The sequence below is a fragment of the Canis aureus genome, chromosome 16, assembly GCF_053574225.1.
Source record: "Canis aureus isolate CA01 chromosome 16, VMU_Caureus_v.1.0, whole genome shotgun sequence".
Classification (NCBI taxonomy): Eukaryota; Metazoa; Chordata; class Mammalia; order Carnivora; family Canidae; genus Canis; species Canis aureus.
This window is the reverse complement of record NC_135626.1, coordinates 20,831,473-20,847,718: the sequence shown is the minus strand read 5'-3', so window position 1 is coordinate 20,847,718 and position 16,246 is coordinate 20,831,473. Positions and strand designations below refer to the sequence as shown.

Genomic DNA, 16,246 nt, shown 5'->3' with positions numbered 1-16,246 from the left:
CTTGGTACTCATCATCATGCCCTTTGCAGTACCCTTCCCTTAAATGTGGGCTAGCCCTAAATTATTTACTTCTAGAAAAATGGAATTTGGCAAAAGTAATAAAAGGTCACTTTTGAAAGAAGGCTGTGACCCTATGACTTCCATCTTACTCATTTTCACTCATGAAGAAGCTGGTGTGTAGCAAGCTGCCTTACAAGAAGCCAACTTGGCTACTTGTACCTAGAAACACAAATGGTTTTTGTATATTGATCTTACATGCTTAATTTTCTTTTAATGGTAATAGTTTTCACCCGAATATCTGCCTCATTTCCTTTGAAGTGACTTATAAATAATGTTAATTTCGTTCCTTCCCCAATCATACCAGTTTATTTATTGGTCTCTCTATGCTGGCTGGAAATCCCGTGATTGAGGCATCCTTGTCTTATTTCTGTGCATAAAGAGAATTTGTTTTTTGTTTTTTTTTTTTTCAAAGATTTTATTTATTCATGACAGAGAGAAAGGCAGAGACACAGGCAGAGAGAGAAACAGGCTCCATGCAGGGAGTCTGATGTGGGACTGGATCCTGGGACTCCAGGATCACACCCCAGGCCTAAGGCGGTGCTAAACCGCTGAGCCACCGGGGCTGCCCCATAAAGAGAATTTGTAAAGGTTACCCATTTTACGAATGATATTTGCTGTAGGTTCTTGGTAAATTAGCCTGTACTAGATTAAGGAAGTGCCCTTCTATCATTACTTTAGTAAGAGTCTTTATCATGAGGAGTGTTGTTTCTTATTAAAGTCTTTTTCTACATCTCTTATCAGCTTAATGAATAGAATTCATTATTAAGGGTTTTTTTTTCCATCTTTGAAGTGTCTTGAATTTATTAAATTGTCTTTCTGCATCTGAGACCATAAGGTTTCTCTCTCTTAATGTGTACCCTGTTCATTTTTCACACAGATACAAGATGATCTCTGAATTCACCTGGCCCAACCATGACCTCCCTTCAGACAAAGAGGCTGTCAAGAAGCTAATTGAACATTGTGGTTTTCAGGATGACGTAGCTTATGGGAAAACCAAAATTTTCATTCGAACACCCCGAACACTGTTTACCTTGGAAGAACTCCGTGCCCAGATGCTCATAAGGATTGTCCTCTTTCTACAAAAGGTAATTTTATATTTTATATATAAAGATCGGGTCTTGCTTTTATGTTCTTAAAAATTCGTTGGATGTTTTCTTTGATATTCACAATGGCATATTCTTTGTATCTATGCATATCTTAGAATGTTTTCTGTTGCCTTCACACATGGAAAATTTATTTGGCTGCTTGAACTCAAAATTATTCTATCCTCAAAACTCGAGACGTTTTATCTTCTTGTATTTAAAGTTGGAGAGATTCTGAAGCAGCCAACTTTTTGTCTCTTATAATTAACTGGGGTTTTTCCCTCAGCCTTACTGGGTAAAGAACTTGTTTTTAATCTTGTAATTCAAAAGTTTTGCCAATGCGTTTAACACCCCCTGCTCACCATCATTACCCAGCACCAGAATTTGACTGAGGAGTGGGAGTGCTGACTTAAAGCTCATTAGATCATAGTAGCAATCATCATTATTCAGTGTGTGTGTGATGGTGGTGGTTGGGGGGGGGGTACTTCTTACTTCATTCACTCACTCCTGTTTTTTTTTTATCCGCCATACCCATTTCCAAGCCTTCCATATGAACAATTTTAATATTAAAAAATTATATATGTAACTTTTTAAAAATACTGTGTCTCTGTGAGATGTATATTTTCTATGGGATATATACCAGGAGAAAAGTTGCTGGGTCAGAGGGTGTACACAGACCTGATTGGTCTAAGTAGTGCCTGTTTTTTCCCCGGAAGGACTGCCAGTTTGCACCAGCTCACTCAGGGAGTTACTGTGTGCCCACATCCTGACTAGTAGCATCCAGTCACCTCAGTTTTACAAGACTAATAGGTACAATGATATCTCACTGTTGCTTTACATTGTATTTCTCTGGTTACCATTGAGCCTGAGCATCTCATTAAATGCGTATTTGCTTTCTTCCTATAAACTGCTGGATTGTATCCTTTTCCATTTTTCTCCTGGAGCTGGTATCATTTTCTTGTTAATAAGCAGGAATTCCTTGAGTATTTTGGACATTAATCACTTACATTGTTAGATACTTTAAATACTTTTTTTTTTTTTTTTTTTAAGAGGGAGAGGGCAGCAGGGGAGAGAGGGAGAGAGAGACTTTAAGCAGGCTCCATTGTGGACACAGCCTGACACAGGGCTTGATCTCACAACCCTGAGATCATAACCTGAGCATAAACCAAGAGTTGAATGCCCAATGACTGAGCCACCCAGGAGCCCTGAAGAGAATCCTTAATTTTGACATCATCAAATTCTTCAATTCTTCGTCTTAAATTTTGTTGGACAGGGCTTTCCTTGTCCTCAGGTCACAAAGATACTAGCCTCTGTTTTCTCCTCTGAACTGTATACTTTCATCTTCCACATTTAAGTCTTGAATCCATTTAGAACCTACCTATATATGTGGTTTTGCACAGGAATCCAATTTTATTCTATATGGTGAACCATTTTCTCAGTACCATCTACTAAACAATATGTCCTTTTCAGTTTGATTTGTGGTGCCACATTTATCATATGTTGTCATGTGTATATATTCTGTCTCCGAATGTTTATTTATACCGTTGCCATTTTTTTTTTACAATGATGCCACATTGTTTTTATTGCAGTATGTCTTAGTGTTTAGTAGAAGTCATCTTTTTCTTACTCTTTATGAAGGTGGATTAATTTACATATATACCTTATTATGCAACATAAATGTTAATGTGTGTTTATTGGGTTCATTAAATTCAACAATAATTTTTATTAGGATTACATTGAATGTATAGATTAATTTGAAAGAATTAACATTTTTACAATATTAAATCATCTGAAGAGTATAGAATAGGCTTATTTAAATCAATTCTTTGACCTTTAGATTTAGAAAGGCCTTCAGGGTCAATTCATGGTTAATTCCTTATTGTTTTTGTTACTGCTATGAATTTTTTATTCTATATCCTGGTGTTGATACAGAGAAATAATATGGGCTTCTGTTGACTTACCTGTATCCAGAGTGAGACCTTGTTGATTGTTAGTTTTTCTGGGGAAGTGATTATATCATGTGCAAATAATGAACTTTTTTTTTTTCCTTCCCTTCCAATTGTTTCTAAGTTTTGGTCTCTTTTATTTATTTTTTTCAAGAACTTCGGAAAATCTCTCAAAATGGAGTACTAAATTCTATTTCATCCTGAGACAATTTCCTTCTCTTAACTGATTTTTTTTTTTTTTTTTGTATTGCTTTTGCTCAGTTCTGTTTTACGCAGGTTGGGTGTCTGTTTTCTGTTTGCTATGGTGAATTATTTTCACATATCTGTTCTTCCATATATTCAAATCCTTTATTTTGATCTTCAGTACTTACCAATGGTATTTTTCTGTTGTTCTTTTGGCAGATCCAAAACTTTGCTTTTCTTCTTTATACCCCTTGAAGAGATTGACACAGGCTCAGGGTTTGGCCCTAACGAGAGTGACCCTCCCTCCCCGTTCATTTGGAACAGTCCAGGTTTATGACTGTTGTCTCTCATACCCCTTTTGCTCTCAAAAGTGTCACTTTTGATATGGATAATTATGGATAATACATTGTATAGTCGCCTACCTTGAACTTACTTTCTGTCCATGTGGTTGCTGGTAGAATCCTGTTCTTACATCTCCTGTCACAGTTTGTTCGCTTCCTCCACAGTTGACGCGTCCCACAGGCTTTCATCTTACAGCTCTGCTAGTCACAGATTGCACGCCCAGCCCCATGAGCCAACTCTTGCATAGTAGGTATGCACACCTACTACGGTTCTTCCTTTCTCTGTTCTCTCTACAGCACCTCTGCTTTCCTTCTGGTGAGAAATCATGATTTCTATTTAGAAAAGGGAGATGCTAAAGGAGAAAGAATGTCTACTTCAACAGCTATCACCTAAGCCAGGGGAGAAGAGCTGTCCAGTCTGCTCAGTGTTGTAGATCTTGAATTTCTGAACCATAAAGCAGTGGAGCAGGAAATAAAATAAGGATTTTCCTCTGAACTCTCAGGCAGACTATAGGTGATCTAATGATTTGTTCTTTAAACCAACTCCACGGGCCATAAAATTATTGGAAATTTCTCTCAGCTTCTGGGAATAGGTCATCAGTCACCTACCTTTTCATGTGCTGTGTATTTTTATTTTCTTCTGTAATCTTACAGAAATGGAACAGGAAGTTAGGGGAGGCAGCATCAAGAGATGCTATTTTTTTTTAAGATTTTATTTATTTATTCATGAGAGAGAGAAAGGGAGAGGCAGAGACATAGGTAGAGGGAGAAGCAGGCTCCATGCAGGGAGCCTGATGTGGGACTTGATCCTGGGATTCCGGGATCATGCCCTGAGCCAAAGGCAAGGCTCAGCCGCTGAGCCCCCCAGGCATCCCAGAAAATGCTATCTTAAACCAGAATCTCCAAAAATTGACTTTTATTTTTCCTTTTTAAATTAAAAATAGCTTTATCTTTTTTAATTGTATGATTATACAATTAAAGCATACTTATTGCAAAAACAAATTCAAATCATATAGAAAAGTGTAAGAGAAACCATGGAAAATCACCTAAAATCCCACCATCCAGAGATCACAAGCCATTAACGTTGTGGTGGTCATCCTTTCTAATATCTTTCTGCGCATATCAACATGTACTATAATATAAATGAGATAATTCGTGTGGTGACTTTTTTATGAGCACATTTCTCTTTTTTTTAAATAAGATTTTGTTGTTCTTTTTCCAATATTTACCTTCTCTGCCCACATCTCGTCCTGCCACGTATGTCAAAGAATCCCTAAGACCACTTCCAATTTTGGTAATTCACCAGAAGGATTCACAGGGCTCAGCATATAGTTGTACTCATGAATTAAATTTATTACCGCAAAAAGATACAAAGCAAAATCAGCAAAGGGAAAAGGCACATGGGGCAAAATCTGGAGGAAACCAGAAACAAGCTTCCAAGAGTTCTCTCCCAGTGGAGTTGCATAGGACATGCTTAATTCCTTCAGAAATGTGACAACACGTGCTAAGTGCTGTGTACCAGGGGAGATCATTAGAGACTCAGTGCTCAAAGTTTTTACTGGGGATTGGTTATGTAGGCACCCTCTGACTAACATGTGCTGAAATCCCAGACTCGAGAAGGAAATCAGATATGCAGCATAAATCCCGTTGTTTGCACAAGCAGTATAACCAAATAGAGCCACTCTTATCATTTAGGGAAGGTTTTATATCAGCATATAAAACTACCCAGTCAAGTTTGCAGACACTGGCCAAGGGCCAACCTTGGAATCAGGCTTTTCTAAGGATACAGTCTCAGGCCTGCTGTGTTAACTCCTTTCTGTATACTCCCACTATCTTCCCATAACTTTAATTGACTTCCTTATACATGTAGGAATACTTCATCCTGTGTACTAGATACTTCTTTGCTACAGCCTTCATTCTATGCACTGGATTCCCATGAGAAAGATTATTGCTTGAAGGGTGTACATGTTTGTAATCATCATACATACTAACAGTTCACATTGTGTAGCCCACAACGTAAGTGAACTTCTTTTCCCTAATGTTTTTTTAACTGCAGTGACTTTTACCAGGCTTTTGGACTTTTTCCACTCTTATCAGTAAGAAGTAGTAACTCATGTCTACTTTAATTTTGTATTCCTATGACTCTTCATGAGGGTATGTTTATTGTCCTTTTTGGATTGCCTCTTCAGTTATTTGCTTATTTGTATCCGTGGCCCATTTTTCTCTTGGGTTGTTTGTCTTTTTCTTATGAACTTGTGGGAGCTGTTATCTTTATGTATTGCAATTATTTTTCCTAAGCTATCATTTGTCATTTGAATCCATTTAAAATATACTCTTTGACATGAAATTTTCCACTTAATATTTCTTATCTTTTTTTCTTTGATCTTTGAGTTTCTTCAAGAAAGTTATGGATCTGGGATTTAGTTTTTATAATTGGTATTATATAAGGGTCCAACTCTGTTGTTCCAAGTTAAAAGCAAGCTATTCTAATTCAGTTTATTTAAAAATTCTTCTTTTTTCCACTAAATTAAAAGTCTGCTTTTGTCTAACAATAAATTCCCATATATACTTGAGTCTATTTTCAGGACTCACCATTTTATTCCATTGGCAATTCCTATGCCAATATCATACTGTGTTACAGGTTCTAACATGTGAGAACCTAGCTTTCAGGTTATTATCTCACCTTTTCTGTACCTCCAGAGAGATTTAACAGCAAGTTGGAAGTGGCAAAATCAATTATGTTAACTAAAACCAGAACCTCCAAAATTGTTGTTCTTAGAGGAACAAACTGCAAAACCAGAGATTACAGAAAAGATACAAATTGGATTACTTTCTGATTCATAAAAAAGTGTGTATTTCCACACTGTAACTATATAAACCTCAAAGTATTCAGTATCAAGAATTACAGATAATTTGTTTAGTGTATCTTGTTCATCTTTATATACTTGGTCATATGCTTGGTATTTTAGGAGATTTATGAAATTGTTACAAATATGTTGGTTTTGGGGGGAGTTTTTGATGTTGTTGATTTGTTTGTTTTTTAGTTTTTTTTTTAAATTTTTTATTTATTTATGATAGTCACACAGAGAGAGAGAGAGAGAGAGAGAGAGAGAGGCAGAGACACAGGCAAAGGGAGAAGCAGGCTCCATGCACTGGGAGCCCGATGTGGGATTCGATCCTCGGTCTCCAGGATCGCACCCTGGGCCAAAGGCAGGCGCTAAACCGCTGCGCCACCCAGGGATCCCGATTTGTTTGTTTTTTAAAGACAGACCATCCTAGGGGCACCTAGGTGCACAGTCAGTGGAATGTCCAACTCTTAGTTTCAGTTTAGGTTGTAATCTCTGGAGTTCTGGGATTGAGCCCTGTCAGGTTCCACACTAACTACAGAGTCTGCCTAAGACTCTCCTTCTACCCCATCTCACCCCCTCTCAAATGAATAAATAAATCTTTAAACAAGAAATAATCATCTTAGGAGTGCCTAGATGGTTCAGTCCATTAAGCATCCAACTTTTGGTTTCAACTTAGGTCATGATCTCAGGGTCGTGGGATTGCACCCCATGTTGGCTCCATGCTCAGTGCAGAGTCTGCTTGAGATTCTCTCTCCCTCTCCCTTTGCCCTGTGCTTGCTTTCTTGCTCACTTGCTTTCTCTCTAAAATGAATAGATAAGTCTTTCAAAAAAAAAAATCATCTAGAGTTCAAAGACTTTTATTAGTTTTGTAGTACCTAAGTAGTTGCAATAGAAATTCATGCAGAAAAATGAAAAATATACAAATAATTTTATAGTTTTAAAATACAATTTTATATTAAATATAAATGAAATCATGTCACCTAGTTATGTAATACTTTTTTGTCCAATCTTTACATGAGTAAACATTATTTGTGTATTTATAAGAGCCTTCTTTGTCCTTAATTTGATTTATTAGAGCTTCCTTAGTCAATCTGCTATTACTGGATGTTTAGGTTTTTCTTGTTTTTCATTCTGTAGGTCCCACTGCAGTGCACAGCTCTGCTTACCTAGAGCCGTGCCTGACCCAGAGTTCAATACATATTAGCTGTTGTTATTACTACTCATGCTGTTATTACTACTAGTAAGCAAATGTCATTATCCTTGATTATTTTCTTAGAATAAATTCTCAGACAGAAATTTTTGGTTTAAAAGATACACACTTTTAAGATTTTCTGTACCCATTGTCATACAGCTTCTGGAAAGATTGGACCAATTTATGCTCCCACCAGCTGATGCATGAAAGAGCTGGACTCACTGAAGCACTAGATATTTTTATTCTTATAAACATCCTTTCTGAATGACCTAAAACCTGAATGTTTTGCCTGAATATTGAAAAGAGCTTTTATACAAAACCCCAATTGTTGTGTACACATTTTTACATGTCTAAAAGAAATGAATCGGGATAGCCAGTGAGATTTTTTTTTAAGACCATACTTCTGTTCCTTTCATAATACATAATTGCTTCACTTACCCTCTACATATGAGTCTGTGTGTGTTCCTTACATCACATTTGAATGAGAAATCGGATAAGATGGTGTTTCTAGGCAGCACTGAAGAACTATTTAAAGTTTTCTCAATTATAGCTTTAAGCAAGGAGGTGCTGAGAGATCAGTAGTCAGCTCAGCAGCACGTGGGGCTGAGTTGACGTGTGTAATGAGTAAGTGTGTTGTGAGGCTAATCTGTCAAGTTGGTTTTTTAGTAGCTTTTTTCCTTTTTCAACTTGGACTTGACTGGTTTTGGCTTTTTTATCATTTGTCTTCTATGTATTATGTTCATTAATTCTCAGAAAATAAGACATTCATTTGTTGCATAGTTGGGGAAACCTTGAGGAAAACAATAATTTCTAATAATATTTTTTATGAAAATATCACACCAGATGTATTACAAAGAATCATGATTCTCTAATATTCTGTACACATTCTGTTTAAAATATGTTGCTGTCTTGGGAAAGGAATGGGTAATGGATCCTCTCAAGAAACTCTCCCTTTTTGGTATGTATATAGTTTTAAATTTATGTTTTTACTTTAAGGAGTGACACTGTCACTTTGATCAGGCCAAGATCAAAACTGTCATATAACATGATATGAAAGATGGATTCTCAAAGGGAAATAGAAAATATGAGGGAAGATTCTCTTTTGTGTGGCCATTAACAAATTTGGAATAGGTTAATGGATTTGAAGAATGGGTTTCTTGACCCATCTATAGGACAGATAGGTGCTTTTTTGAATTCATCTTCATTTGGGAAAATAGCCCTTTCTTAAAGGGTATCTATAGTTGATTGTAGATAGAGAACTTAATTAGTCACCATATGACATACTGGGACTGTTTCAGATCACACAGCTTTGATCCTAGCTCTAGGAATAGAATTATCCTTTCCAGTGTGCTATAGTGTAGTTAAGAGGTCAAGGCCCTTCTTATGTCACATCCTGAAGGCTACTAAACATAGACCTTGGGGATCCCTGGGTGGTGCAGCGGTTTGGCGCCTGCCTTTGGCCCAGGGCGCGATCCTGGAGACCCGGGATCGAATCCCACGTCGGGCTTCCGGTGCATGGAGCCTGCTTCTCTCTCTGCCTGTGTCTCTGCCTCTCTCTCTCTCTCTCTCTGTGACTATCTCTCTGCCTCTCTCTCTGTGTGTGACTATCGTAAATAAAAATTTAAAAAAAAATAAAAATAAAAATAAAAAATAAAAAAATAAACATAGACCTTCTCTCTTAAAGTAGTATCTTAAAGCTTTAATCATTTTCCTCCAAGCAGTTTGTGGGTACCCTGTGATTACTACTCATGCTGTTATTACTACTAGTAAGCACATGTCATTATCCTTGATTATTTTCTTTAAGCTCACAAATGCGACAGCTGCCAGTCCTTTGGAAATTTAAATCATGCTAGCCCCTGACTTGCTTCACACTACATGCTATGAGTTTTTCAGCTTTTATTCCATCCTATATGTGGCCCAGAACTTGTAGCACCCATGGCACTAGGAACTGTGGAGTCTACAGTCAAGTTTGAATCTAAAGTCAGTTGGTAAATTTCTCTTGTGAAACTATAGACATGTTTAGGTCGGAAATACTAGAAGCTTCACACTCTAAGTATTCAGATCTGTTGGCCTCGTATGATCCAGAGGCTCCCAGAGTTTTATTTTTGCTTGTCTGGTAGCTTCCTGATTCGAATATGGTAGTGGTTTGATTATTAGGCCATAGCAAACTTGGCACAATTTCATAAGCCAGATATGGGGGGACAAAGGAATGACTGGAGAAAAAGGGTGGAAAATAAGTGAGTGTGAGAAAGAGGCTATGATAAAGCTGAGGAAGGAGGAAAAGGCCCTCAAGCTAGTAAGAGAAAATATTCAAAATGTGGGCTTAATTCATGTGTGATTGTTTCCAATTTTACGTGGAGTTCAGGAGAGAATTATAGGGGAGTTGGTGATCTTTTTTAAAAATTCAAAATAAAGCATGCCTGGGTGGCTCAGTGGTTGAGTGTCTTTGGCTCAGGTCATGATCCTGAGGTCCGGGGTCAGATCTAACATTGGGCTCCTTGTGGAGAGCCTGCTTCTCCTTCTGCTTCTATCTCTGCCTTTCTGTGTGTCTCTCATGAGTAAATAAATAAAATCTTTTTTTTTAAATTTCAAAATAATAAATATTTGTCATTCTGCTGACAAGCTGATACTGTGAGAATATTATACAAAAATAAGGTTACCTATTTTTATCAATACACCAGCAGTATTTAAGCATGTTGTATATAATGTTTGGTTAAAAGTATACAGAAGCATTGAAGATTCAGCATGCTTTTGAGATGGCACATGGGAAAATTTCTTCTTGTTCTTATTTCAGTACTTCTGGGCCACTGCCCTCAAACTGGCAATCATGTTTTGGGGAGGGGACCACACTGCTGTAAAGCCTCCCTTATGAAATTTCTTAGGGTGGTGATACTGGACATCCTTGAAATGTTCCTGAATTTACTGAGAAGGCTTCTAGTGAGTTTTATTTATGCATGCTATGAAGTAGATACATTTGAGCACATTAAGGAGGTATCCATCTATTTCCCATTGTGTTAAGAACAGTACTTTCGGGCAGTCTAGGTGGCTCAGTGGCTTAGTTCTGCCTTCAGCCCAGAGCGTAATCCTGGAGACCTGGAGTCGAGTCCACGTTGGGCTCCCTGTATGGAGCCTGCTTCTCCCTCTGCTTATGTCTCTGCGCCCCCGCCCCCCCCCCCCGTCTCTCATGAATCAATAAATAAAATCTTAAAAAAAAAAAAGAACAGTACTTTCAAAATCAAAAATAGATGTTTTTTAAAAAAGAATAGATGTCAAACTAAATAGAATTACTTCTTTGTAGGGATCAAGATGCTCATGTAATTTTTTTTCTCTTTTGAGCTATCAATTCTGAGAATTGTACTAATCAATTCAGTGTCAATATTATGTTTGCCTCAGCAAGATAACCTTCTTTTCCCATATTTTGGAACAGTCTAATAGCATAGGAGTTAATCTGTTCAGGTTGAATTTCCCTGTGAAGACATGTAAGAGGGGGTATTTGTTGGATGGTAACTTTTTTTTTTTTTTTTAAGATTTTATTATTCATGAGAGACAGAGAGAGAGAAAGAGGCAGAGACACAGGCAGAGGGAGAAGCAGGCTCCACGCAGGGAGCCTGATGTGGGACTCGATCCCAGGTCTCCAAGATCAGGCCCTGGGCTGAAGGCGGTGCTAAACCGCTGAGCCACCTGGGCTGCCCCATGGATCGTAACTCTTAAACAACTTTCTCTAGCTCTTCATAACAATTGATGTGTTCTTATTTAGTATTATGCATGGAATCAGTTTGGGTGCTTTATATTTTCCTAGAAAATCATACAGGTTCTCAAATTTAATTGAATAGAATTGAACAAAGTAATCTTTTATGTTTCTTTTCATTTCCCCTGTGTCTTTAGTCATTCCCTCTTATTTCTTATTTTGTGTATTTGATTTGTACTCACTCTCGTTTTTCTTTATCAACTTTAGTTAATGGTGCATTTTACTGTTTTTTTTTCCTTAATTAACCAGCTCCCTGACTTATTCATTCCACCATTTTTTAATTTCTAACTTATTAACTTTACTTTTTATCTTCATCAGTTCCTTCTTTTGGAATGGAAAAAGAAGAAACAAGCAGGAGATTATCTTTTCTCTGACTTCTAGCATTGGATGCTTCATGCAATTTTTTCTTTCACATTTATTAATAATGGATATGAAATGTGTTTTTAGAACTACTTTTGCTGTGTCTGTAAGACCTGATATATTATCATTTAAATATTTTTATGTTTAGATTTCCTCTTTCCCAAAAAATTGTTAAAATTTTTTTTCTGGGACACCTGGGTAGCTCAGTGGTTGAGCATCTGCCTTCAGCTAAGGGCATCATCCCGTGTCTGGGGATTGAGTCTCACATTGGGCTCCCTGAAAGGAGCCTGCTCCTCCCTCTGCCTATGTCTCTGATTCTCTCTGTCTCTCATAATAAATAAAATATCTTTTAAAAAATAAAAAAATAAAATTTTTTCCAATTTAAATGTTTATTATTTATTTTTCTTAGTTGAGAGATAATTGTACACAATGTTACATTGGTTTTGGGGGTACAGGGTATTGATTTGACAAGTCTATATGCTGTGCTGTCCTCCCCACAAGTGTAGATACCATCTCTCACTGTAGAGCACTAGCACAATATTATTGAGTATATTCCTTATGCTGTACCTTTTATCCTTGCAATTTAGTCATTCTATACGTAGAAGCATGTGTCTCTCACTCTTCTTCACCCATTCTGCCCATCTCCCTATCTCTCTCCCCTTTGGCAACCATCAGATTCATGGTTCTGTTTCTGTTTTGTTTGTTTTTTTTAAGATTCCAAATATAGATGAAATCATGCAATATTTGTCTTTCTCCAGCTTATTTCAGGTACCATAATATCCTCTAGGTCCATATATGTTGGCACAAACAGCAAGAGCTCATCCTTTTTTATGGCTGAGTAATATTCCAGTGTATATGCATTCCACATCCTCTTTATATATTCCTCTATTGATGGACACTTGGGTTACTTCCATATCTTGACTATTGTAAATAATGCTGCTATAAACATAGGCTTGCATGTATCTTTTCAAATTAGTGTTTTCATTTCCTTTGGGTAAATACCTGGTAGTGGAATTATTGGATCATATGGTATTTTTATTTTTAATTTTTTGAGGAGCCTCCATACTGTTTTCCACCGAGGCTGCTCCAGTTTGCATTCCCACCAGCAGTGCACAGGGATTTTCTTTTCTCCACATCCTCATCAACACTTATTATTTCTTGTCTTTTGATTCTGGCCATTCTGACAGGTGCAAGGCGATACCTCATTGTGATTTTGATTTGCATTTCCCCAATGATAAGTGATGTTGAGCATCTCTTCATGAATCTGTTGACTATTTAAAAATATTTTAAAAATCATTACTAGGCAATTCATGTTTTATTTCATTTTTTAGTTTGTTAGTAACTTTTAGTTTTACTGCATTATGATCATGGAATGTTAGGTGTACAAACTCTAGTTTTTGGAACTTATTAAATTTGGGGGGCCTAGTAGACAGTCCATCAATGGGGGGGGTGTATAACTTGAAAGAAGGTATATTTCTCTCTCTTTTTGGACATTTTTATTATGAAACATTGCAAATACTTGCAAATGTAGAAAGAAGAGTTCCTCTGTTCCCTTATCTCAGCTTCAACAACTATGCTCTGCTTCAGTACTGCCTAGTACTCACCTCATGCTTTTATGGATGTTGATTTGGTTTGGGTTCGTGTTTTTTCAAGGGAGATCCCAGCTCTACTATCGTTTTACCCTTACATACCATTATAATCTCTATGGATAAGGACCTTGGCGTGTCACTCTCATACCACTTAAAATTAATAATAGTTCCTTAACATCACCTGATATCTAGTTTGTGTTTATTGTTCCCCATTGACCTAGAAATGTCTTTTCACAGATTGTTACGGGTAGGAGCCCTGAAGCTGAGGCATCTTTGAGAATGGAATACATTAGTCTTTAACATATTGTGATTTTCAGTGACATTTCATCCTTAAAAATGGTATGTTTTAAAGGCAGCTCAAGTATCATAAGGACTGTCCTGGTCGGTCCTAACTAACTATATTATTATTTGTATATTCGTGTACTTACTTGCTAAATTTGCACTTTATATTTTTATAGGTGGGGTTATATTATAGTATATTATAATATTACATATTATGGTTGGGTAATATAGAAAGATCTTATGAAAGATTAAAAGTAATTCATTAAAACATAAACCTAGAGTAAAAAAAGTAATTTCTAAAACTGAGAATACTATCATAGCTATTAATTATAAATAGTCTCAAAGGTTAGCATAGACCTGAGTATAATAATTTTGTAAACCAGCCAAAAGAAAGTGTGAATAGAATCATTATCTGAAAATTAGATCCTATTGGCTTAGTTTTTCATTTGCCCCTATTCCCTGATGTGTCATTTTTTGTGAAACATTGTCACGGAGCAGCATGAAGCCATGGGGGCTTTCACATCATTTTCAAACAAAGCTTATTGACTTCTTTGTAAAAGCAGTCAAGTGTTTTCTTTCTCAGACTAAAATCAAAATAATAATCTCTCATAGAAAATTGATTACTTTTGCCCTTAAAGTTTTGTGGCAAAAAAAAAAAAGTTTTGGGATCCCTGAGTGGCGCAGCAGTTTAGCGCCTGCCTTTGGCCCAGGGCGCGATCCTGGAGACCCGGGATCGAATCCCACGTCGGGCTCCCGGTGCATGGAGCCTGCTTCTCCCTCTGCCTGTGTCTCTGCCTCTCTCTCTCTCTCTCTCTCTCTCTCTATGACTATCATAAATAAATTTAAAAAAAAAGTTTTGTGGCATTTTTTTTTTTTGAGAGAGAGTAAGCGTGAGTTGGGGGGTGGGCAGAGAAAGGAGGAGAAGCAGACTCCCTCCTGAGCAAGGAGCCTGACATGGGGATCATAACCTGAGCCAAAGGCATTTGTTTAACCGTCTGAGCCACCCAGACACCCCTTGCCTTTAAAGTTTAAAAAAAAAAAGAAAAAGAAAAAGAAAGAAAAGTAAAGTAAAAGGATCTGCTAATGCAGTAGCTAATCTTTGCTAAGGGACAGGCAGTGTTTGGGGCACTTGCTACATATATTAAATGGATCTTTACAAGAATCCTGTGAATGAGTTTCTAGTATTTTCATTTAATAGGAAAGGGAACTAAAGCCACTGAGTGCCTGAGTATCTCCCTGGAGGTTACATGGATGGTGAATGCCAGAGCTGGGACCTGCCGCTCATAGGCCAGCCGTCTGCACACACTCTTAACCACTGTTCTCTTTCACCACAGTGGCATTTTCTAGAGTATCCTCCTTGTAGGAAAAACAGGTACGACTTCCACTGTTGAAGAAAAGTTTATAAAAATGATGGTGGCATCATGGTCAGAGAGGAAGAAGAATATGATTTGGCAAAATTCCTTTATTAAAGGGCATTGGTAGACATAGAGTGATGTCTGAGTCATTTACTACTAAGTATGTGAACTAATACACATTTTGACTACAATTGGAAAGAAACACATGTTGAAAGGATGAATCAGCTCTTGACATAAGTATGTACAGTAATGAAAAAAGTAATCAGTGACTCTGTTTTCCTGAGAATACAGGCTCTAGGAGAAGAAATTTTTATTAGTTTTCGTAAAGGTGACTTTTGACCTCTGAGTAGGTTGGGAAACGTGTTAGGATGACTATAGATAAAGCATCAGCTTACTTACAGGAAGGAGGGGAGGATATTGTGGCTTCCAGAATCAATTATTCATTGCTTCATTCATGGGGAATATTTCTGGTCAAAATATGCCACTTGACCTTGACTAAACTGTTGAAAGGACTAAAGAAAAAAATATGCCTTTGATCGAATGGTGGTCATTGACTATATGTCTGTTCAGTATACTGCAAGAAGCAGGTAGCACGTGTCTTTCCCAACACTGTGAGATGTTGCTGTGTGGGAGAAGGGTGCTCATATGCATTTTTAACGAAGTTATAAATTGAGTTTGTTCATTCATTACTAAATAGGGATATAAAAATGAACAGTGTTCTACGGAGGAGAAGCTGACAACCTAGTGAGAAGGGAGATGTGCTCACACTCCAACCAGGGGAATGGTGTAATTGAGACACTCTGGGGTGTGGAATCATTGCCAGGTGGGCTCAGAGGGGAGACCCTAAACTACCTAGGCCGAGAACAGAAGGCTTTCAGGAAGAAGAGGTACTAAAAAAGTTTGAGAACCACTCTGTTAGATTTACATTTTACTGGAAAATCATACATGGCTGCAGTGCAACCTGCAATGGCAGGATTAAATTTAGATTTAGCTTGAATTTTATACCAGGTATATAAATATTTACTACCCTTTCTCTTGTTTACCTAACAAGATGTAAAGAGCTAGCTCAGGGCTTGTCTTCTCAAAGCACCAGGATCAACAAGCTCCCATTCTGTCATGGTTCCTCATTAATAACCTCTGTTCGAGGCTGACAGCCTCTGATTTGATTATACATTTTTTGTCATGGCTTGTGATACTCTGCTACCACAGTGCACTATGCAAAGTCTTCTGCAACATGATTTCTTTCAGTCAGCATGTTT

General features: G+C 37.3%; 1 protein-coding gene across 3 annotated transcripts in view; it reads left to right on the top strand.

Moving 5' to 3' along the window:
• The window catches only part of MYO1D (myosin ID), a 326,058-nt gene that overhangs the window by 144,901 nt on the left and 164,911 nt on the right, over window positions 1-16,246 (top strand). For all 3 annotated transcript variants that reach the window (XM_077852148.1, XM_077852149.1, XM_077852150.1), the window contains exon 16: window positions 938-1,145. In XM_077852148.1, the coding sequence (XP_077708274.1) occupies window positions 938-1,145 (208 nt within the window). The remainder of the gene's footprint in view (window positions 1-937; window positions 1,146-16,246) is intronic.